Source organism: Panthera leo, chromosome C1 (assembly GCF_018350215.1).
Source record: "Panthera leo isolate Ple1 chromosome C1, P.leo_Ple1_pat1.1, whole genome shotgun sequence".
NCBI classification, from domain to species: Eukaryota; Metazoa; Chordata; class Mammalia; order Carnivora; family Felidae; genus Panthera; species Panthera leo.
In genome coordinates this window covers 5,202,996-5,226,379 of record NC_056686.1, presented here as the reverse complement: position 1 = coordinate 5,226,379, position 23,384 = coordinate 5,202,996, and the positions used below count along the sequence as shown (strand labels likewise).

The 23,384-nt window shown below is 57.1% G+C and overlaps 1 protein-coding gene across 6 annotated transcripts in view; it reads right to left on the bottom strand.

Moving 5' to 3' along the window:
* Positions 1-23,384, bottom strand: part of CAMTA1 (calmodulin binding transcription activator 1) — an 851,919-nt gene that overhangs the window by 100,986 nt on the left and 727,549 nt on the right. For all 6 annotated transcript variants that reach the window (XM_042949355.1, XM_042949357.1, XM_042949361.1 and 3 more), the window contains one exon: positions 6,036-6,189. In XM_042949355.1, coding sequence (XP_042805289.1) covers positions 6,036-6,189 — 154 coding nt within the window. The remainder of the gene's footprint in view (positions 1-6,035; positions 6,190-23,384) is intronic.

Below are 23,384 nucleotides of genomic sequence, written 5' to 3'. Positions count from 1 at the left end.
TCCCACAAGGATTGGAGAACCAACTAATGCTCAAAGAAGGCCACGACCCCAGCAGGGGTCTGACCCTGATCTCCACAACAAGGATCCTCGGTGGGCCTCTCGCTGGAGCCTGCTTTAGGATCTCTCAAAAAGCATGAGAATCTTATCCAGACCTGTGGAATCGGAAAGTCCGAGGGGCTGGGGTGGGGGGTAGGACAGGAGCCTGCCTTTGATCAATCTGCCCAGGTAGTCTCGATGTCGACCGCTGCTCCCGGCACCGAGCCAACATCTCTGCGCAGGCTTTGCGGGCCTTGGGGCATCGGGTGGGGAGCCATGCAGCTCTGGCTCCCCTGAGCCCCAGCGGCGGTCAGCCTGGCCGTGCCCAAGCTCATTCCGGACTCCTGGTCCCGCGCTCCTATCCTGAGAGCGTAACTTTAGAGCAGGGACAAAAGTGCTTCCAAGCGAACATTTCTCACCAGAAAGAAATCCTCCAACCCTTTCTTGCAACAGACCCCCCTTCCCCTGGCTGTTCCCCTGCCCCTCTCCCATCTCGGTGCCCCTGCCTGCAGCTACGTGGGGGCAGCACCTATGTGACTTACTTTGCTAACTGACTCAACACCCACAGACTCTGGCCAAGACTTGGGGGATGCCTCCCTTGTCAGGGAGAAGCTTCCAGCCCTTTGGTCTTGCTCCAGCTGGTGATGTCTCATCAGGATAGACTGAGTCAGAGAGGAAAGGCAGTCGATGTGCTTCTCCCTGGGGCCCCTTCTGCTCGCTCCAGCCTCATCCAGAGCCCAGCGCTCCTGGATCCCGGAGCAGGCCCCAGATGGCCTCCCATCACATCCCAGACACTAGGTCCACAGGCAGGGCGGCACAGTGCCCCCACGTCCCCAGGCGCCTGACACCTGCTGCGTGCGGGGAGGAGGGTGGGTGGGTCTGGCTACTGCAGAGGACTCACATCTCTGAGCCGCTCTGCTACCGTGGGCCACCAGGTGGCGCTAATCGACCAGGAAAGGGGATCCGTGCAGGGCCAGGAAAGGAAAGCCTTTGTTGATTTTACTTCTTGATATTCTATAATCACCAGGATTACAATCTAAGCAAAAAAGCAAAACAAATAAACACCGCCCCTCTTACTGGATCTTTGGTCTTTGTCTGGAAAATTATGAGAAAACAACAGATGCACTGATTCTGCAACCAAGGCTTGGGTGTTGAAACAGCAGAGCCACTCGGACAGGTGGGGAAAGGGGTGGCGGGGGGGGGCGGGGGTGTCTGGACATTGAGGGTTCTGTCGGCTTCAAGTGGGGGTGGGGGTGAGGAGTCCCTGGGAGAGGTGGGTGCCTGCTAATGAGCCCACTGCCCTCCAGCCTCTCTTCCGGATCAGCTACTCCTCAGCGGTATGGGGTTCCCTGTCTCCAGCCACTCTTGCCTTCGCTGGGTCCTGGGGACTTGCCGCACACGTCGTGTGGGTGCGGGCCCTGGGGCTATGCAGGCTCCCCAGCTAGCCCTCCTCTTGCCCACCCAGAGGTCTTGGGACCCTGGGAAGGCAGTCCGAGTAGAGCCAGACCCAGAGGTGGCTGGCGGAGTCACCTGATGATCCCTGAGGCCATGGAGGTCTGCAGGAAGGCCCGAGCCTTGCTTGGTGATGCAGGGCCACCTGGCCGGCCAGGGTGCTCGCCTGCACGGGACAGCTGGGGCACGATCCCTCTTAGGGTAGGGCTGTGAGTGTGGCTTAAAACTCAGGCCCTCATCCCTCACTCTGGATGGCATAACCTCATCTACTGCTAGCTGGGAAGTGGCCGGCAGGCCTGTCCCCTCCCAGGCTGCCAAGGAGTGGGACCAGGCAGAGAGCCACCGATGCTCCGAGGAGAGGACCCCTCCAAGGGCCCCATCTGACTCCCTGCAGCTCAAGTAGAGCCAGGAGTGGAAGGTCCAGGGCACAGCGGTTCAGAACCACTGTGGTTCTAGGCGGCCAAGGATCACCGAGCAGGACTGGCTTGGCGGGACTGTGGCACAGAGTGCCCGTTCTTCTCCACTCCAAGTTGATCCGGGAGGACAGACTTCCACCTGCCCGGCCCTTTGCTCACACTGTGGCAGATTGCCGGTCCCAAGCTGGTGCTCCCTCAGACCAGCTGCACTGGAACAGACCCCAGAATTTCCAGGAGGAGACATGCTGAGCTTTAGGTCATGTTCACTAGACTTCTATAAACGCCAACCCTCAGACGGGACCCGAGGCAATCATTCCCGGGCCTTGACCTAAGATGAGCGATTCTCGGTTGAGGCCCAGCAGGGACACCTCAGGCTGAGCTCAGCTCCACTCAGCTCCGAATGACTCACGCGCAGAACCCTGTTCCCCAAAGTATGTTAGGATGGTAGCGCTTAGCAAGAGACTACACTTCCCAGACTCCTTTGCAACCAAGGGTAACCGTATGACCGAATTCTGACCCATGACATATGAGTGGGAGTATTGTGTGCAACCTCTGGGCCCTGTTCTTGAAAGGAAGAAGCTTGCCCTCGACTTTGTCTTCTCTGCTTCCCACTGGTCGGGACGCAGTTGCAATGGCAGGAGCTGGAGCAGCCATCTTGGACCATGAAAAAGAGGGCAACACCTGGTTGGCAGAGCAACTGGCCGTAGGGAGCCCAGGTGGCTGATCCCCAACACTGCATCGTTGCCATACCTACCTTGAACTGCTATGTGCACGTGAAATAGCCTTCTCTTTTGTTTACGCCACCGTTCTTTTGGTCTTTGTCATGGCGGCACCCATATTCTAATTGCCACAGGAGGGATTGCAAAAGACGGGAAACATACTGGGAATTCCTATCAGATACCTTAATTTTCGCCCCCACCCCTGTCTTCTTCTTCTTCTTCTTTTTTTTTTTTTTCCTTTTTCTTTAATTCTGTAAGAGGCATCCCTCATCTGGCAGATGGATGGGAAAAGCCCCCATGAGACCAAATGGCACAATTGCAAGAATCCAGGTAGGGTTCCCAGCATCAGTCTGGCTTAGAGGCCAGCATCTGTGAGGTTCCCGGGGTCCGGGAACAATGAGCCCCCCGTCTTGCAACAGGTGAGGCGAAGGCTGCGGATCAGAGTTTCCCTTCACCACCGAGAAGCACAACATTTTGATTAAACCACTGACAGTTCTGCCGCAGGGCAGAGAAATTTGGAAACATCAGGAAATCAAACTGTGAAGTCTTTGAAGGAATGTGATTTATGTGAAAATGTGATGAAGCTAATGTGTTTGGCTCCAGCGTCGGGTGGCACGCCTGATTTTGGAGTCGAATCTGATGCCTTCTTGGCTCCCCACGCACCACTGCTCCCCCTGAACGCGGTGCCCTACGTGTGTTCCAAGACTCATCGCGTGCAAGGCTTCGGTTGGAGCCTGACTTCCAGGGCTGTGTTTCCAGGCCGTGTGCATCTGTAACCACAGCCACGCACATACATGCACGCTCGGTAATTGCGCGCGGCTCTGCTCCCCGCCCCCAGACACACCAGCGAGCCAAGTGTTATTAGATTTATGGGGAGTTTGTTGTAGTTTTACATAATTTTCTCGATGCACTGCAGACTTTCAAGCAGGCATCCATGGCTCCCTCCAGTTAAGCATCAGAGGCTGACTCGGGTCTGCTTTGCACCCCCTGGAGTTCATGGAGCTTAATCCCTTTGCCCCTAGGGACGTGGTGTTCCTGTCTGACACGGGCAGGCTCCTGTATGGGGGGTGTTGCGGGGCAGGTCGAGGCAATGAGGAGAGAAAAAGGGAGCAGACGGAATAGGAGAAGGGGGACAGTGGCAGTGGGGTGGCTTCCAGGAGAAGGACCGTCTGCATGTGCTAAGAGGCATTTGGGAGAACCCAGGTCAGAGGTTCTGACTGTGCTGGCCACCTTGAATGGCATCTGTTTCCCCGGGAATGTGCCCTTGGCTGCCCTCTGGCTAAGGTAGTCTCCGGAACCTCCCGGGAACCGGTAGGAAACAGTGGCCCCAGCCTGCAGAGGCCCGGGAGCTGAGCTGGGCCCGGCGGAGCGGGCTGGGTACTGTGGCTCTTGGTGCAGGGACTCTGGATTTTTTCTCCCACTTTATAGAAGGGACTGGGGTGCGGAGGGTGACGGGCTCCCCACTTAACTGACTTAACTTCACTGAGGTCCCATAGTGAAGCCGTCACAGAATGAGGACCTGTCTACCTCCCGGTTCCCCGGCTAGGACCGCACTGCCCTGCCCAGGTGGCACTGGTGCCCACTGTTACTGGAGCCTTTGCTCAGGCCCCGCCGATTCTCTGTCAAAGAGGAGGCGTGAATGGGCCCTGGGAGAGGAAACCCAATGTTAAGTACAAGCACATGTAGACATCACCTCAGTATTGAATTGGAAGGGGTGGACAGGCCGGTCTGAGGCGAGGACCCCTGGTGCCATTGCCCTGACTCCCTGGGCCCCCAGGCTGGCCTTGGAGGGCATCTGGGAACAGCTCTGGCTCCCCAGGCCTGGACACTGGGGGGCCTCTGTCCATTGCTCAGGTCCCTGTGGGGAGTGGCCCAAAGCTGGGCCCAGACACTTTCCACTCAACCATCCCACAAATATTTACAGGGGGCCTTTCACGTGCCCGGCGCTGTGCAGGGCCCGGAGGGATGGTGAGAACAGGAACGATTCCTGGGGATTAGCTGCTGTGTCCTTCAAGTTTCTGGGTGTTGTGCAGAATACTGAAGGGGCTAGAGCGGCCCCTTCTGGTTAAGCGTGGGAGGCTGACTTCAGTCTGATGTCTTCCGGGAGGTCCCGAGGAAGCTGGGTGGTGGGGGTGGGGTGTGAGGCCGGGCCAGTAGTGGGGGGCAGGGCCTGCGGAAGAGGCGACGTGTATGCTGACTGCATGCGGATAAGGTGGGGTGAGCAGAGGAAGGTGGGGAGAGCCCCCCACCCTGGGGACACCGGGAGGTTTAAACAAGACGGGTGTGTTACACCTGCGGTTCCGGAGGGTTCCATGGGATGCAGCCTGAGCCCTGGAAGCCCCTGGGCCTCCTAGTTCTAGATTCCTGGCAGCAGGGAGCAGGGCCTGGGCGGCTGGGCCGTCGGCCTGTTGGGGGTCTCCCTTCCCTTTATCTCCTGTCTCCGGCCCACTTTGAGAATGGGGGGTAACCCCCCAATCTGAGCGCTGAGGGACTCTCAGGGTTAGCTGGTCACTGAGGACGCCATCGTGCCTCAGCTCGGATACTCCTAGTGATGGGACACTCACGGCCCCCCAGCAAAGGACACCTCAGTTGCTGTCTGTGTATGGTGTCCATCGGCTTCTTCCCTGCAGCCCCCCTTCCAAGGGTAGCACAGATTCTGAGGGACCTGGTGACCCCTTCTCTGAGGTCCCGTATGATGACACATCTTTGCGTTGAGCCTCAGAGGTCGGTGTCCCAGAGCCCTGGGCCCTGTGCTCTGGACGGCCCTTCTCGGGTCTGGCAGACCTGTGTCTGTGCTTCCTGAGTCCAGGCGGCAGGAGAGGCCAGCGAGAGCCCCCAGCGGCTGCCCATGGAAACGAGACAGCAGCCACTGCCCAGCTCTCCAGACTCACTTGGTGTTCTGCATTCAGTGATCTGCACCTGACAGATGCTTCAGAGAACATCACTTTGCTGACAAAATGAAACCCAGCTAATTCCGGTCATCTGCATGCCACCGAGTCTGGGAGCTGGGGCCGGAGCCTCGCCGTGTCCAGGAGCAGATGGGCTGGGGGCTGGAGGCAGGCCAGCTCTGGCCAGCCCCTCCTCTGTCTGTCCCCGGACAGCCACTGCTCCCCCATCTGTGGCCCAAGAGGCCGCAGTGCAGGGCTCTCGTGGCTCTGTTCCCTGCTTACGTGGCCTTGTGCCTCTGAACCTCACTTTTGTCATCTGCAACGTGGGGCTGACCTTCTGTGCCCTGGCCACCGTGTAGGGGGCTTAGAGGATCAAGCGAGAGTAGGGTGGGGGTGACGCTTATGAAAAGCTACGTTCGCTGTCGTCCGAGCAGGACGGCCCCCGGGGACCTCTGCCCCACCTGCTGGGTGCTGGCCTGGCCTCCAGCGCAGGACCCTGGGCCAGGTGGGCCACAGCTACTCACACATGGGTTTCAGCTGCCCAATGAGCTCCTCTTTCGTCCATTTCGCCCACTCCTTCTTGTCGGTGTTGATGGAGCAGAGGATGGGGCCACACGGCTTCCCGCAGTCCTCGATGGCTGGGACGTTCAGATAGTGCACCAGGACGATGTCGGGGTTCTGCGGGGAGAGCACAGAGACTGGCAGCATGAAGGAGGCATGGAGCCCATCCAAGGGTGCCCCCCAGCAGGTGCAGACAGGCTGAGCATCCCGACACCACACCAGGCTTTCTCAACCTGGGCACTGCTGACATTTGGAACCGGATCATTCTCTGGGGTGGGGCTGTCCTATGCACTGGCTTCCACCCACTGGATGCTTTTAAACCCTGCCCCCTCTCCAGCTGTGACAACTACACGTGCCTCCAGACATGACCCATTGCCCCCTGAGGGACAAAACCACCCCCAATGAGAACCGCACGGGCTGATTTGTGTGTAACCAAGGACCACACACAAGGCCACACATATCTCTCATCTGACATCTGGGACTTTATGCCAACAGCTGCCCAGGAGCACTGACCCCTGTTCTGTGCTTTACACGCATCTCCTCATCACAGCGTGCTGGACATCCACCCCAACAGGCATCATTACCCCTTTCCTCCTGGGGGAAACAGAGTTCCCAGACGCCCCTGTGCCCTTCAGCCTGTGGGCTTCTCCCTGGACGAGAAGCCCCCTCAGCACATTACTTCTGGGCACCAGGAGAGCCGCTGGAAACTCCTCCTGTGAAGCCTTAAGGACAGAAAGAACTCTGCGTGTGAAGGGCTCACTTTGTCCCCAGATGGTTCTATGGAAATGGGTCAGCCTCTTCCCATGAGAGTCTATTCAAAACGCCCTCGGTCCCTTTCTGCCCACCACTGACTCCGATAGTGACACACTGAGGAGACTTGGTGGGGACAGCAACTTCTCTGCAAAGAGCATGTGCCTTCCATGGCTTTCTGTGGCTTTCCAGAAGGCAAGGCCATTTATTTGGGCACATCAGGCCTGACAGTTTTGTTGAAAAGAAAAGAAAAGAAAAAGAAAAGAAAAGAAAAGAAAAGAAAAGAAAAGAAAAGAATAACCCAATCATATCACTTTGTAATGCATCTGGATAAATCCAGAAACTCCTTCTACCCCAATCAGAAAGTATCGCTTAAACCGTAAGGAAATCTCTGACAATATATTAAGATGCCCCAGGGAACCAGGGAAAAAGCCACGTGGAAGGTTCCATCCCATGCTTTTCCCCAGACCTGTCTCCTCTGCTCTTTTCCGAGGGATACCCGACCACAAGTCCTGGGACCCAGGCACGGAGGGGGCTGGGTCTGTGGCTGCCTTTTTGGATATGGTCAGAGAGAGTAATAAATGTGTGACTCAATCAATGCATTCATAAATAAAGACCCAAGACTGCACCATGACCAGGGCAACAGAATAGACTGGCATAATTTAAAAAGATTTTCAATAAGGGTTGAAACATAGAGTTTTTTTCTTGCCAACGCTCAGTTAACCAGGAAATTAAATCAACACGAACAGGAGCCTTCTCGTTAATGGCAGCTTTTCTGGATTGCGGTAATCATGCTCCTTAATAATAATGATAATCCCTGACATCGGCACGGCACTTTATTCTTTTCAGAGCACTTTCCAGCCATTATCTCATTTGGTGCCCATGCTAGCCGGGGAGGCTGGCCCGCCGGGCTGGGCTGGGCAAGGCTGGGCAGGGCGCCCTCCGTCTACAATGAGCAGACTGGAGCAAAGTTGTGACTTGCCCAAAGCCCTGCGCTTGGCGAGGGACAGAGCCCGGGCTGGAAGCCAGGGCTCTGACTCCAAAATCAGGTCCTGCCAAGACATCTGGTGGCCTCTTTTTTGCCTGGGCTAAGTGCTTTCCCATTTCATATTTCACTTTATGCTTGCCATACGCCCACGAGGTGGGTGGGTTGGGTAGATATGTTATGCTTATCACCGGAATGGGGTAGCCAAGGAGAAACGGGGTGATACACTCAAGTCCCTGCCCTGTGTTCTTCCTATCGACACACTGGCTCCCCACGGTCGTGTCTGGACGAGGGGCTGCTGCCTGAGCCTGTGCCTGGCCAGGTGGCAGCTCCCGCCACTGAGCAAAAGGGGAAGGATCAAAAGTCTGCAGGGGTCGGCAGGCCACCCAGGGCCTCCTCTGATCCCAGCCCTGGAACAGGAGCTGGTCCCCGCAGGAGGGAGCCAGGATGCCAGCCACCTGCGAGATGAAAGGGCCGCGGCTTCCTGCCCCACAGCCCCGCTGAGCTCAGCCTGGGTGCCTGGGGGAGGCCGTGGGGGGCCCAGGCGGTGGGAGGGCAGGCAGGCAGGGGCTTGGGGAACAAAGGGCGGCTCTCACCCTGCATCCAAAGCCCAAGCTTGGGTGCTAGACTGCCTGGGACTCTCCACTTTCAGGAATCTCTGTCTCTTCTTCAGGCCCCAGCTGCCTTTCTGCAAAACCAGCTTCCATCTGTTCTCTGAGGACGGGCACGAGGATCACCTCCTCCTCCAGGAAGCACTCCCTGATACCTTGCCCTCTGTACCTCTACAGATAGAGGTTTGTGCCTTCATGATCTGTGTGCCCCTGCCCCCTCCTTCATCTCCCCAACCACACAGATAATATCCGGCAATGACTGGTGTTCATTTAACATTTGTAGAATTGAATCAGGCTGTCCTGGGACAGTCTTCCCAGACTTGTGTCCCATCGACATCTGGCTCCAGTTTTCTGGGTCTACAAAGGGCAGAGAAGTCTTTCCCAAAATGCATTCCGAGGAGGCTAAGAGGCAAGACTGGTCCTTCCCTTTTCCTGGGTCTGAGGCCTCTTTGAGAATTACAAAAAAGAAAAATTGTTTTCCCCAAAGTTTATTTTTGAGAGAGAGAGAGAGAGAGAGGCAGAGCGCTGGCAGGGGAGGGGCAGGGAGAGAAGGAGACACAGAATATGAAACAGGCTTCAGGCTCCGAGCTGTCAGCACAGAGCCCGACGCGGGGCTCGAACCCACGAACTGTGAGATCATGACCTGAGCCGAAGTCGGACGCTCAGCCGACTGAGCCCCCAGGCGCCCCGACCTCTTTGAGAATTTGATGAAGGCTGTGGACATTCCACTTCCAGCTTCAAACACTGCCCAAGGCACATCAACCCTGCATTTCGGGGGTTCGCAGAGCCAGTGGTCCTTGCACCCCACATCTGTAACTACCGGCGTAGGGATTCTAGATCCACCATGGCTCCCGTTGGATCAAGGAATATGCCCAACGTGTAGGTCCCCTTCCTGGGAGCCTTTGCTCTGGGCCTGTGCTTCTCAGTGGCCCTGATACAGCTGGGGAGAAAGTACCAGCCCCTGAAGGTTCAAGGCTCTGGGTTTGGGAGTAGGGGATGGGAAGCAGGCAGCATTACCGTCTGCGTATTCAGCACAGATTCTGTCCTAGGGCCTGGGGTTCCTGCTCCCGAAACTGCTGCCCTGAATTCTAAGTGACAACTTCCTGGCGTGGGCTGGGTTTAAGACAGAGAGTGATTGAAGTAGTTTTGGAAATTTGGGGCACACATCGCTTCTTGGCAACATTGCGATTTTATTCATTAGTTGTACATTTTATTGGGCGTTTTTGGCAGAAAAATATATTAGCCATAGAGTCCCAGCGCATCAGCTTCATGGAGTGCTCATAACAGTGTCAGATCCTGGCCGAGAGCTGTTCGCTGGCCACGCAGGGTAGGCTGGAGAAGCGCTCAGCCATGCCCGGCTCGGGGTGGGGGGCCCGCCGAGGACACACCCTGGCTCTGGGACCCACCCCCCACCCCAGGACTCTGGGTTCCGGACCGATGTGGAGCCAGCCTGCCTTTGTCTTACTGGGCTGCATGCATGTTTCCTTGGGGTTTACCACCCAGGTCAGGTCGTGTGGGTCGGGGGTCCTGTCCAGAGGCTCCTCCCTGGGCTACAGAACTCCCATGAGGGTGCTTGAGGCCGGTCCCCCCCAGAGAGAGCATGACCCTGAAGATGCCCTCCCTTCCCAAATGTCAGAGGCCTGGGGAAGGCAGCCCTATGGGTGTGGTCTGTGGCTGTGGAGGGGAAAGCTGAGGATAAGTAAGAGTCTCAGAGAAGTTCCAGAAGCTTTCGGAAAGCGCAGTGGACTAGGTGAGCCCATCCCTTCCTGGGGATGCCTCGAGCTCCTCATCTGCACGTGGAAACAGTGCCCCTGTCCTGCCGGCCCGGCTGCTGCCGAGCCCCCACAGGGGCCTCGGAGAGGTTTGAAGTCCCATTTGGGCGGACGGAAGTCCTGCTCTGCTAACTACCAAGGGCCGCCAGAGGAGACCCCACACCGAACCAAACTGTGACATCTCCCGGCAGAGTTGACCAGAGTGCCGCTGCAGGCATCTGTCCACTTAAAACGCACGTCTTCTCTGTGGCAGCCCCCTCTGTCCTCATTTTCCTCTTGGTGCATGGGGACTCCCCTTCCTCCACGGGCCTCCCAGCGGGGTCCTTGTCCCCTCCCTTCTTAGTGACCTCTTCCTGCTTCACGGCCCCACAAGCGTCGTATTGTGAGGATTCTGGATTTCTCTCCCCAGTCCCGCCTCTCTGCTCGGTTCCGGGCCCGCCTGTCCGACTGCCCTGTCGGGGCTTCCAAAACACCCCCGGCTCACGTGGCAGAGCCCCACGTCCACGGGCCACACCTGGCCCACTCGGGCCCTGCCCTCCCGCAGTGGTGCAGGTGGAAACCCCGGGGGATCATTCTTTCTCCTTACCTCCTCCCCCCTCCACAGCTGGCGGGTCAGTGAGCTCTGTCACTTCTCCCACCCACCCTGCTCCCCCGGCCGCGTGGGCCCTCCCAGGCCTCCTCACTCCCCCTCTGGCCTCCCTCCCCACCCGCTCTCTGACGCCAGCGGCCATGCTCCTGTAATCCAGGCAGCTCCCTGGCCCAGTGAAGGAAGCCCATGTCCCTGACATGGTTACAGCACGAGTCCCGGCCGCACACTCCCCAGATGGCCTATTCTCGCCCCGGCTCTTCTCCCCCCGGTCCGTGCCTCACGTCCTGGAAGTCTCAACGCCACCTCCTGGCGGACACCTTACTCTGCGACCCCATCAAACGAGTGCCCCACCCCCACTGTCTCGGCACGCCTCACCACTTCCACCTCTTGCTCAGTGCCCACCCCCATGTCTCATCTCTGAGCAACGATGGCTTGGCCTGATGGGTGAGCTCTGCTGGCCGGGCTCCCTCGTTCGTGGCTGGCATGAACGAGCCCGGAGTGGGGCTGGCAATCAGCAGGTGCTCTGGCACTACCTGCCGTGTGCTGAGGGTGCGGGGCAGCTGAACTGCCCCCGGGGCTCAGAGGGCAGCTGTCTCTTCCTTGGTGACTCAGCATTTGGGACCCACCCAGGAGACCCCCATGCGTGTCTTCCTGAGGGACACACAGAAGGAGGGGGAGGAGGAAGAGGAGGAGGAGTTTGGGGATGAGGAGGAGGAGGAGTCCGCCCTCTTGGAAGTGGGATGGCAGCACCTGAGGGGGCCCAAGAGCCCTTGGCCTCTGGACCCAGTGCCACTCCTGTTTTTATCTGAAAATGTTCTGAAAAGGGAAAGCTTTGGCAAAGTCACACAGGTTTCTTTACTGCAGGACTTGTCAGAGTCTTTACAGCACCCTGAGTAGAAGAGCCTCATAGGTGTTGCAGTAAACAGGCTTTCCAAGCTTATCTGAGCATCGGCCTGGGCCCCTCTTGGGACCCTAGTACTCTCAGGAACGCAGTTGGGGAGCCACTGATAGAGTTCAAACCCAGAGGAAATGACTGTCAGCAGCTACTGAAGACAGTCCCCCAGCCCCCAGTTGCTTGAGTCTCTGGGGCATTGGGGCTTCAGATGCCCAAGAACTGCCCCTTCCCCCTGGGTGCCATCCCTGGCCTGGCCCTAGGCCCATCTGGTATTTGAACTGCTTTCACCTGACCACCGAGTTACTGACGAATCCCTGCCCCGATTTGGCACCCTGTGTGTGTAGCTCTCCCCCCCGCCCAGTCACCATGGCCAAAGAGTTCTTCTCTCAACCCGGGGTGGGGCCTCCTTTTGGAAAGACTGGGGCAGAAGGGGGGCCAGGGTGGGAGATTGTGTCTCCCCTTCAAACGTGGGCTCGATCCCTCCTGACCTGGGCCACTGGGCCACTGGCGTCCTGGGGGGAGAGGCAGGCGGGAGATGCTGGACGGGCAGTGGGGAGAAAGCATGACCGCCCGTTTAATCTTCTTAATGCCTGGTGATGGGATTTGAGGGAGGGAGACCGCTTTGGACAAGAAAGCGTCCCCGCTCCCCCTGTGCGGGTGGCCGCTATTCAGCAGGGTGCCAGCAGTGACCCTTGTGATCCAGATTAATCTGCAGCAGCCCCTGCGGCAACTACAGCTTTCTGGACCCTCATTCCCCGGGGCGAGCAGGTGGAGGTGGGCCATGCCTCATTGATGACACCCACAGGCTTCCCTAGTGGAGACTCTGCCAGGGAGAAGCCGACTTCCCCGCCGTGGAGGACTGGACCTCAGGCCAGGGCTGGAGGCAGGAGGGAGAGGCAGAGGAGGGGAGGAAGAGGGAAAGAGAAAAACAGACCAGGAGGCACAGCAGACACGTGGGAGGCCCAAGCTGGTGGCAGCCACGGGTGGGTGGGGTGGTGCAGCGACTGGGGAGGGGTGCCAAACTTTCTCCCAGTCCTCAGAGAGCTCCCACACCCAACCTGGAGCCAGAGCCCCACGGCTGCTGTGGCTTCTGGCTTCTGAGAGGTACAAGGTAGGGTACAGGGATGGGTGTCCAGCATGGGCCAGCACTTGACCTGGCTGAACCTCTGTGTCTGCCCTTTAGGATGGGGGAGGAGTGTGACTGGACTTGACCTTGTTGGTCAAGAGAGGTGAGGCCCTAAGGAGCTCAGGATGGGCCTGACCCACAGCCAGTGTTCACATGCAAGGACACCGACATTGCCGATTTGAAGGGGGCGGGTGGTGAGGGGGTTCAGTAATCTCCTCCGGGCTCAGGATGGAGGTGGGGTCCCGTCTGCAGGGGGAAGCTGAGCTGCCTCTGCTGCACGCGGAGCCCCCCGTTTGTATGACAGGCCCTGGAATGGGCTGAAGGGGCAGCGATGAGCTTTCCGCCAGAGGCCCACCTCGGGGCCCCACGCTGCCCAGAGCCAGAGCCCCAGGGGGGGTCTCCTGTCCTCCTCTCGGCCACCGCTGGACTCTATCCACTGTCGGGTGCCAGGAGGCCCCCCCCCCCCAGCTCCCGCCCGGGCTCCTCCACCTCCATGGGAAGGGGGAGGCCCGGAGCCAGCACCCCCTTCTGTGGAGTAAGCAGGACGGCAGCGTAAGAAGTGGTTAAAAATGCAAAAAGCTGTTGGTTTTGATAAGGAAAAATGCAGCCGCAACATCTGTTTGACTCTTGTTTGCAGCTTCATCAACGCTAAGTGGTCGATAAATCAGAGTGGCATGGCATTCCGTTTCTTCTGTGGCTCAGTCATTAATCTCGTGCCAGTTCTCATGAAAAATGAAGGAGAGAGGCTGTGTGATAGTGAAAATGTGTACATTACCCAGAAAGTCATAATAGCATGTAATAGTGCCACACACCTCCCCACTTGCCGCTGGTGCTCGGGGGGTGGACCCGCGCGCTGCCGGCCCCGGGGCGGGGGCAGAGAGTAAATCAGCACCGTGTGCGCCACAAGCCCGTTCTAGGGCTGCGTCTGTCATGTTAGCACCGTCTAGGCGGGTTCGGAGAGCCCCACGAGCCTGCTCTTAAGAGGCAGAGCCTTCCCTGTACCTGGGTGCTTAGTGAACGAGGGTAGATGCCCATAAAACAGGAGTGCAAAGCCGGCAGAAAGAAGGGCAGGATTTATCAGGGAATGAATAAATGATGACGCCAGGCAGCTCAGGGCTGGGGGTGTCACCACACCGCAAGGCAGAGAAAAATCCTCTCTCGCCCGTGCTCCGGCGGCCCTGGGCAGCCTGGCACCTGTCCTCTGCTCTGGATAAAGCCGTGTCCCCATCAGAAGGGAGGCCAGTCATGGGGCCCTGGGCGGGCTCCCGTCCTACCCTCTCCGTTCCCCGCTGAGGGCTGCCAGCATGCGGGGTGAGGGCCATGCCGTCTGGAAGACGCGCACTAAGTGTGCTCCCCAAGAAAGGGCCAGGGTGGGCGGGCCCTGGCTGCCGGGGTCTCCTGCCGGCTGCTCCCTCCCTTCCGGTTCTCTCCTCCCTGCTGCAGAGAACCCTCGTGTGCAGAACTGCTACACTTTACATCATCTCTGCTCCTCGGGAGGCGGGAACGTGCCCGTACCCCCAAGCACACACCGCCCAGTGGGCACCTCTGTTTGTAAAGATGGCTTTCGGAGCATCAGCTGTGTGTGGGACCCCAGCTTCAAGCCCCACGGTTGAGGTGATCCTTCAACAACCCACGGATGCAGACGGTCACTGCTCAGGATGCTGTAGCTCAACCGAGCCCTGAGTCCTACGCCCCCTCTCAGCCTGGCCCCTGGGCTCCAAGGGGACTGGCCAGAGGCGGGGGGGGTGTGTGTGTGTGTGTGTGTGTGGAGGGCTGTGCATACAGCCTCAGTGCCCCGGGCGGGAGCTGCCCGCTCATTGTCCACGACAGAGCACACACGAGTCCAGGGAGCCTGACTGGGTCATGCAGGGTGCCGGGAGCTGGTGGGAACCGGGGTGAGGCTGGAAGTCCTAGCTCCTGAGCTGGTCTGTGAGCTTCTCAGGGCAGGGCCAGGGCAGCAGAGTCCCTGTCTGCACATCAAGAGCCTCCGCAGCACACGCACTGTATTCAGGCAGAGGTGAGAGGTGGGGCAGGGGGACGGTAAGGAGCTGAGCACTTGGTGACTGGGGGAAGACGCAGGTCCCCAAAGTTGGGGGTGGCTGAAGACACAAACACCGAGAAAGCTGGGGGAGTAGGAACAGAGAGAGGGGCCTTGGTGCCCAGGAACAGGTGAAACCAACTGTCGGCTGCACTTCCGGGGGGGCCAGGCCCCGCATCAGCGCTGCGTCGGCGGGGGGGGGGGGGGGTGGACACAGCCGAGCTCTCTGCTTCCTTGCTAGGGCTCGGCAGGGCGGGGGGACCTGGGGTGATGCCCAGCGAGGAGGGCCCACGTGGGGCCTCGGATCCTGCTCCAAGTGGGGGCAGAGGCCGGCGGCCCTGGGGGAGCCCCGCGCCCCTTCAGCTAGGCTGCCCTCATTAAGCCAGCGCGCGCACCGGGGGGAGTCTGCGGCCGCAGCCCTTCCCTGCTTCGGAGGGAGGCTGGGAGACTTAATTAGTTAATGTGGGTAAAGTGATCTGAAGATGAAAAACCCTGGGTAATTGCTGAGTGCTGCTGCTGCTGCTGTTGTTATTACACAATTACCAGAATTTTCCAGTCGTGGGAATAGACTTAAACAATTTCCACCTGGTGCGCAGTTCCTGGAACCACACTGGCTGAGGGGCCGGCCTGTGCTGCCCCCTTCAGTCTGCAGGTGACGTAGAGGAAACACACCGTGGGTGGGAACGCGGGCCTGGCACGGTCCTGGCCACATCCTGAACACGTGGGGGACTCGGACAGGGAGACGACTTCCCATTCTCCCCGGGGGCAGATAAAGATGTGTGTGTGTGTGTGTGTGTGTGTGTGTGTGCTTCGAGAGGCGCCAGGGATGCCACCTGCCCTGACTTTCCGGAAGCTTCTGAGAAGGTTCGCCCACAGGCCCCTAGAAGGTCCAGCCATCCTGGCTGTCTGCTGCCGTGGAGAACATTCTATTGTGCAGCAAGACCTGGCTGCTGACTGTACCCGTGTGGTGGGGTGTGTGGGCAGGTTTCTGGACGCGTGGAAGCCACGAGATTCACACTAGCTGGGGGCCCGGCCTTGCCTTATTTAAAGTCGTTACAAATGACTTGAGGGAAGGAGCGCCCAACAACATCTCATCGGCAGACGACACTAAGCCTTTATGGGTGACCAAGTGCCCGTAAAGTACCCCAAGTTTGTGATCGGTCCTGAGAGGATCTTGCGAGGTTGTATTAGTGGGTGCAGAGTGACAGATGGGAGTCCGCTGTGGCTGAAGTGCAAAGCCATGAGCTCGGGAAGAGTAAAACAAATCGTCCGTGGAGGCTGGCGGGCTCGAGTGCCCTCGGCAAACCCAGGGAGACCCCTGGGGTTCACGGACGCCACTGTCCAAAGTCATTGCTGGGACAAAATGACCAAGCCTGGTGAGCTGGACGCACCGCGGAGCAGGAGCAGGGGCAGCAAAGGCTCTTCGTGATCTGGAACAGTGGGTGCAGGGGCGAGGGAGAAAGAGCAGTGGCCACAGGAAAACAAAGGTGAGGATTTTTCTGGCCAGAAAGACAAGAGCCAAGAGGAAATGTGGTTTCAATCTTTTAGGTCAGAAAGGGGAGAAGGTAAATGTGTGGATTGTGTGTTTTTTTTTCACCAGATCCCCAAACGCTAAGAATAAGGGTTCCCCCTGGAGCTCAGGAAGGTAATTTTAGCACAAACTCTGCACAGCGGGCAGTTAACGGATGAGACTCATTATCCCAAGGGGGACATGGGCTGAAAAGTAGAAATAGATTTTTTTTAAACGGGCGATATTAGCTCCTGGGTGGGTTATGGCAGGAGACCCGAACGTTGGGGGTCGTCTCTCTGGGACCCAGACCCAGGGGGCACCCACCAGGTGTGTCCAGGGCTGAGAGTGTCAGTGGAGTGCTCAATGTGCCGGTCAGTTCACACTTGCCAGGGATGCAGGCAGCTGTCACACTGCCGTTGGCACAGCCCGAGCTTGAATGAGATCGCTGGTTTTTCTCTTGCTCTCACCTTGAACTCATTTTTGATTTATTAAAGTCACAGCAAGAATCCCTCTAGCCGGCCCTGAGGTAAGATGCCTGGGACGTTTTGCTGGGACACAGAACTCTAGGGCAGGTGTCCTGCTCGGGGTTTGTGGCCCTGGTTCCAGTGGGGCCCGCGGGGGAAGCAGGGGGGCTGGTGGCATGGATGCCTGGTGCTCAGGTCTCGAGGGCTGCCGTCCCCACCCCTCACACTTCTCCCCTCCCAGAAGCCATATCCACGGGCCACACAGCTTCCTGCTCACTGGAGCCACACGATCCCCTTCTCACCAGCCTCTGGCTGAGACTTGGCCATGTGCTCCTGGAAGACTTGGAAGCCAAACCCGCTGCCCTCCCCTCTCTGTCCCTTCCTCTCCAAGGACACGTGCCTCAGTCTTGCTCCCAGGGCTGGTGTGTCTGCTCAGAACCGTGTCCCATTAGGCAGTGAGTCAACCCCATCAGATGACAATGGCACCAAACAATCGTCCAGGCATGTGACGTGCTCTGGAGCCTTTCCTGTCCATCTGCTCTCCACTATGGCTCTGGAGGACGCTGGACATGTGACACCATCCCCACTGGCCACATGAGCCCCTTCTGACGGAGAGGTGCCACATGATCTGATCAGAGCTACACGGCTAATGGGAGGCAGAGCTGAATAGAACTCTACTGCTTTGGTGTTCTTGCGATAAAAGTATCCAAATGTTCTTTAGGGAACAAACCACCTCACTCTGACTCAGTCCAGGGATGGAACATGTGACGGGGGCTGGCCAGCTGGAGCCCTGCACTCTCTGGGTCATGAGGCCTGTCCAGGAGTCCCAACAAGAGGCGATCAAGCTGATCCCTGGACTTGGCTGGAGCCTCTAGGGGGCAGGGCTGCTCTTTCCTGCTGGACCCGAGCCTGGGATAATGAAGCCTCGCGCTCCTGGAAGCCATCTCTTGCTGCCAGCGCGTGGAGGCCAAGAAGAAAGCTGATGTGGAGGCAGAGCTGAGGGAAGGAGGCACCAAAACTCCATGTTATTGGTTGGGCTCCTTGATCAAGTCATGCCTGAAGCCAGCACACCTCAAGACTTTTCAGTAACTCAAACCCCCAAATTTTCTTTCATCCCGAAGCCAGTTCAAACTGAATTTTCCATTGCATCAACCAAGAACCTTAACTCCTAGACAGATACGCCTTCCTTTTGCTAAGCCACGCCTCTCTGCATTATACAGTTCAGACTGTCCTCTGGTTACTATAGCAACAGCCATCACTATGATTGCCAAGAGCCACCATTTATTCAACACTGCGTATGTTCAGGCGCCGGGTGCTAAGTGCTTCAAAACTTAGCCTTAACTCACTTGATCCTCCCCACAACCCCCCGAGGCAAGGACTAGCTGTCACGATCTCTACACACAAGGAACATGAACTGAAAATAATTAGGTTTCCCGCCAAAGCGCCGCCTTGAACCCAGGTCTATCTGACGCTGAAGGTGATGGTGAGGCGGGGCGACCCAGAGGTGTGCTCTGATCGTGCCTGCCTGGGTTTAAGTCTGGGCTCAGCTACTTCCTAGCTGTGGACCTTGGGCAAGCCCATCTCTGTGCCTCAGTTTTCTCACCTATAAAAGGGGGGGGGAGGCGGTAATGCACCCGCCCCATGAGGTTGCTGCACAGAGTGAAAGAGAAGGCATTTGAATTAACAGCTGGCTGGTCCAAACTGCCAGGTATGGTCATGATGACCTCTTAAGCCAGCATGCCTTCGTCTCTCGGTATGGCTACAAACTTTCCCCAAGATCTCACAGAGCTTGCAGGTGGAGCGGGACCAAACGGATTGTGACATTTCTTATTTGGGAGGTGTCATTCTCTAAGATAGGAGCCCATCGAGGCAAAGTTAGGAAATCCTTCTCAGACCCTGAGGAGGCATCATTAAGCACCAGGGGGCACTCAAGCCTCTGGAGGGGTTTTGATGAGCTAAACCCGGGTCATTCTTGTCCAATCATGACTATCTTCCAAGTGCTGGAAGCAAATGAATCTACATTTCTCAAAAAACATCCTGTGATTTAAGTGCCCATGAATTCAAAGAGATACCCACCCCACCCACATCCTGTCACACGGTCAGAATCTATGGGATTCTCCTTGGCCACGGGGGTCATCTCTAGACCTCAGCCAGATAAAACCCATGCCAGATGACCTCAGGTCTTTCAAACTCTTCTCTGATAATTATTGCGCAACTCTTCATCTGGATGCTTTATACACTTTCATTTGTGCACGAAAGATCCTTAAGGGCCTCCTGGACTCTTCTGTGTATTTCTCTCGGAACGGAGATGCTTGAGGTGGGAAGAAACTTAGGGGTTGTCCAGGCCCACTTATCCATCGCCTTTCACTTCCAGGTGGGAACACTGAACCAAGAGAGGCTGTGACTTCTAATGTCACCCAGCGGACAGGGAGAGAGCGAGGTCAGGGAGCCAAACCCAACTTCCCACCCCCTGCTGGCTTCCTAGTTTTGCCCCCTCCTGGGGTTCGGAACCACCCCAAAGCAGTGATTACATTTCCCTTGCTTTGCAGGGAGAAGCTACCGAAGGGCAGAGCCGGGTGACGTTCACCCGGTGTGGCATTCACCATGAGGCCGGCTTCCAGGCCAATGCTCTACGTTGCAACCTTGACTGTGAATAGGCTCCCAAGATCCCCAGTGGGCTGGACGGGGGGCGCTGCGCTTAGCTCTCAGAGATCATGTTTTCCGTTCAGCCTCTTCCTGGTGGGGCAGGTGTTCTGAGCAGGGAAGTCTGGGTGGCTGGAGCCTGGGCCACCCTCCCTCTGCTCTGGGGGAGCATCTGGGGAGCCCCTCGACTAAATCCCATGAAAGACATAAACCCCGAGGCTCTCCCCTGACTGACAAACGGGCCGACGGTGGAGGCAGCGGAGGATGAATTGTGCCCGGCCCACGAAGCATCTATAGGATTTTTATGCTCTGGCAACTGTAACGGTGAGATTCTAGCAATTGTTTTAGAGGGAATCATGATTAAATTGGGCTGTATGTTTTTTTAATGTGTTCCCCAGTTCCTCTTTAATACCTTGGTAGGACAAGATAAAGCGTAATCACTGAAGTAATTGTGGCACTCAACAGTTTATGTCTTGAAAGAGTGACTGGGGGTTAACAAAGCCACTGCAGGGCGAGGTTTGGATTAGAAATTACAGTTTTTCTTTTTGTTATTTTCTTTTTAAATCCCTCTTTATCTTCCTCCTTTCTCCAGTGGCTCCTGGAGCCAGCTGATAACCTGTAAGCCTCCTCGGGTAATAAGGGAACCGGCCGTACTAATGACACAGGCAAATCCGGGGGCCGCCTCCTCTGCAGAGCTGCTGCGGCAGGCCCACCCCTTCCCCAGAGCCCGTGCCCTTGCAGGCAGTGCCGACTTGTCCCCCAAACCGGTGGCGCTTGACATCCTGAATACCAACACCGGTCAAGGCCTGGTCTCTGCCGCTTCGTACTGAACCACGGCCTGGAGCTGAGCACCGGGTGCGTGCAAATGGCAGAGGAGAGTGAGCTCACCGACCCTGATGCCTCCTGGAAAGGTCCCCCTCTCCTGGCAGATGCCAAAGGCCCCAGTGGGGTGCATGGGGGTGCTGTGGCCGCAAGGAACGGATGACCCCACTCCTCTTCAGGTGGTGTGACAGAGAGACGGGGCCTCCTCCAGTGCCCCCCCAACCCCCTGGGGCAGAATCTCCAAGCTTCTTGCTTGGACAGCAAGACCCACACCTGCCAGTGGGGGCAGAACTGAGCCACAGGCCTGGGAAATTCCAGAGGGCTCGTGTGGCCGCGGCTCTCGTGGCACTCAAATCTAAGGCATGGCTAGTGCCACAGAGCGGAAGGAGGGTCGAAACGTGGCATCCGTGAGGCTTTCTCTCTGTCCTCGAGGCCACTGCCCCAGTCTGGTCCCCACCGTCTCACACATGCAACCTGGCATCAGCCTTCTGACGGGTCCCATCTGACTCTCAGGCCCATTTTCCCAGGTCCCAGCACCCAATGTGCCACCTGCTGCCGACCTTCCACAAGTCCTCACTTCCCATGAATGCAACCTGCTCCTGATACCAAAGTCTTCCACGATGGGCCAGATCCCTGCCGACGACACCTCCACGTACCCTCCTCACATCCCTGGGCAGCCTCCTGAACTCCCTTGCACCACTTGGCCGGTCCTGTCTTCTTTCACTGATCTTTGGGCTCAGGTCTACATTCCTCCTTTACACCCCAGGCTTCCCGACAGCAGAGTCTACATCAGAAGGAAATTCATTCCCCGGTAGGCGGCCAACAAGTACTGGTTGAATCAATGGCTGGTTGACCACATCTGCCTTTGGGGTGGTGGTGAAGTGGGACACCCAGCCTGGGCTGGTCGCTGGGGGCTGGGCTATGCCTTCGGAGGAAAGCGAGCTTGCCGGCCAGTTGGTGGCTCATGTAACCTCCATCTGCCCGGCACCCTCTCCTTTCCTCTCTCCTGCCATCGCCAAGGTAGAGTGAATGAAGCTGCACGGGCCTTTCTGGGTGCTTCTGCATCTGAGCTGATTGGACTTTCCGTGCGCATGAGCTTGTGCGCACGCACATGCACACACACACACACACACACCCCTCAGCTGTGAGGCTCGAAGCTCTCTCTCTCCTTGTTTGTTTTCAGGTCCCACCATGGCTGCCTTCAAACTGAGAAGACAGACGCTGGGCCGAGGGCCTTGGCATCAGCCCAGGGTAACTGGGACGCCCATGTTTGCAAAGAAAGCATTTGTGAAGTGTGAAGAAATCAGAACAGCGCCGTTCAAAAACTGTGTTTAAATTTCGCTCAAAATGTTCTATTTTGTGTAAGGGGCAGAGTCCCTTCAGAAAGACACTTGCTGGCATTTGCGAACCACTGTTGCCATGGAGCTGTTAAGAGAAGTTAGCTACCCAGGGTCGGCAATTAATTCTAGTGGCTGCTGGTAAAATGAGCAGGCAGCTCCTTTTGGACAAAGCCGATGGGAACGGGGACGCTGAAAGGTAAAAGTTGAAAAAATACCTCTTCTGATTGAGGGTTTTAGACACACGGGAGCAAGGTGACTTTCTTAGCTCTATCCTTACACTTCCCTCGCTGTCTAGGAGAAAGGCTGGATGTGCTCAAGGCTTTCTTTTCTCTTAGTTGACCTGAGAGAGGGGCGTGGGGGGGGTCCCAGCTCACCTGCTCCCTAGCTGGGTGTTCCTGGGTAAAATGCCCAGCCTCTTGGAGGAACAGTTTCCCCTCTACAACGTGGGGATAACTGTAGAACTCACTTCACAGGGTGCTCATTCACTCACTCACTCACTCATTCATTCACCAGCTATCTACCCATAGCCATGACATGCCAGGGACTGGTCTGGGTTCAGAGTCTACGGTGGGCAAGACGAAGTTGTTCTCAAAGAGCACAGAAAAGACAAACGGGGCATATTTGCAGCAAGTAAAAGGTGATTTTGGAAGGGCTAGGTGTTATGAGCATAGAGAGATAGGTGACAGGTGACCGAGGGTGGGGTGAGAGGGAGTTTAGCCAGGGAAGCCGGGGAAAATCCCTGAGGAGGGGACCTTCAGGTGAGTCTGAAGTAAGAATCCAGGCCGGGGAAGATCTGGGGGAAGGAAGGGTTCAGGCACAGGCAGATGTGAAGGAAGCGCTTAGGGCAGCCTTGGGCCCCCCAGGGAACATTCCGGAAAAAAGCCATGAGCTGAAGGAATGGAGGTTCCGCCTGAGAGAACACCGGGGCTGATGAGGGCCACCTTCCATGGCAGGGGTTCTGCATCTGTCTTTTGGTCCAGCATCAGCCCAGTGCCTGGCCCAGAGCCGGGCTGGGTCAGTATCTGATAAACACGCAAAACAGCCCAGGAATGCGTCAGTGTTAAATGAACCTCCGCCTTGAACCCAAGACTCAATCTCTCCGTGGAAGGGAACCCGCCCTTTGTAAGACGAAATCACTGGGGAAGGCTCTACTGGCAGCCAAGATACAGCACAAGATGAAATACACAGTTTTACCCATCCGTGAGAAAGTTAGCAAAGTTTAACTTGTTTAAGGTTTGTTCTGAAAAAACAATCTGTTTTGTTGGCCATTTGTTGAACGAAGGCATGAAAGATGGGTTATAATTACGTCAGCTGTGTTCAGTAGCGGGTACTAACTTTGGAACTAAAAGGAGACAGAAAAAGTGCACCAATCTGTTATCTCGCCTGCAGCCAGATGATGGGAAGAACTTGGACGTGGAATTGGACCTTGGCTCAGGCCCCACCTGGGCCACTTCAAAGGCTGTGTGATCTTGGCCAAGTTACTCAACCCCTCTTGGCCTCTTATCCCCTCACCTCTGAAACGAGGGTCATCACGCCCACCTGACAGGGCTACTGTGGGGGTCAAGTCAGAAAACAGCAACGGGCCCCCAATGCAGTTCCCGGCAAGCAGTAGGCACGCAGCCATTGGTTAGTGAACTCACAAACAAATCCAAATCTCTGTGCCCTCTGCCCTTCATGCCTCCAGGGTCATGAACGGAAACAGGTCAGTTCTGCTGTGCCTTCGGAGGCAAGTAACTCCCGATTTGACTGTTGTTTCTCCAAAACCAA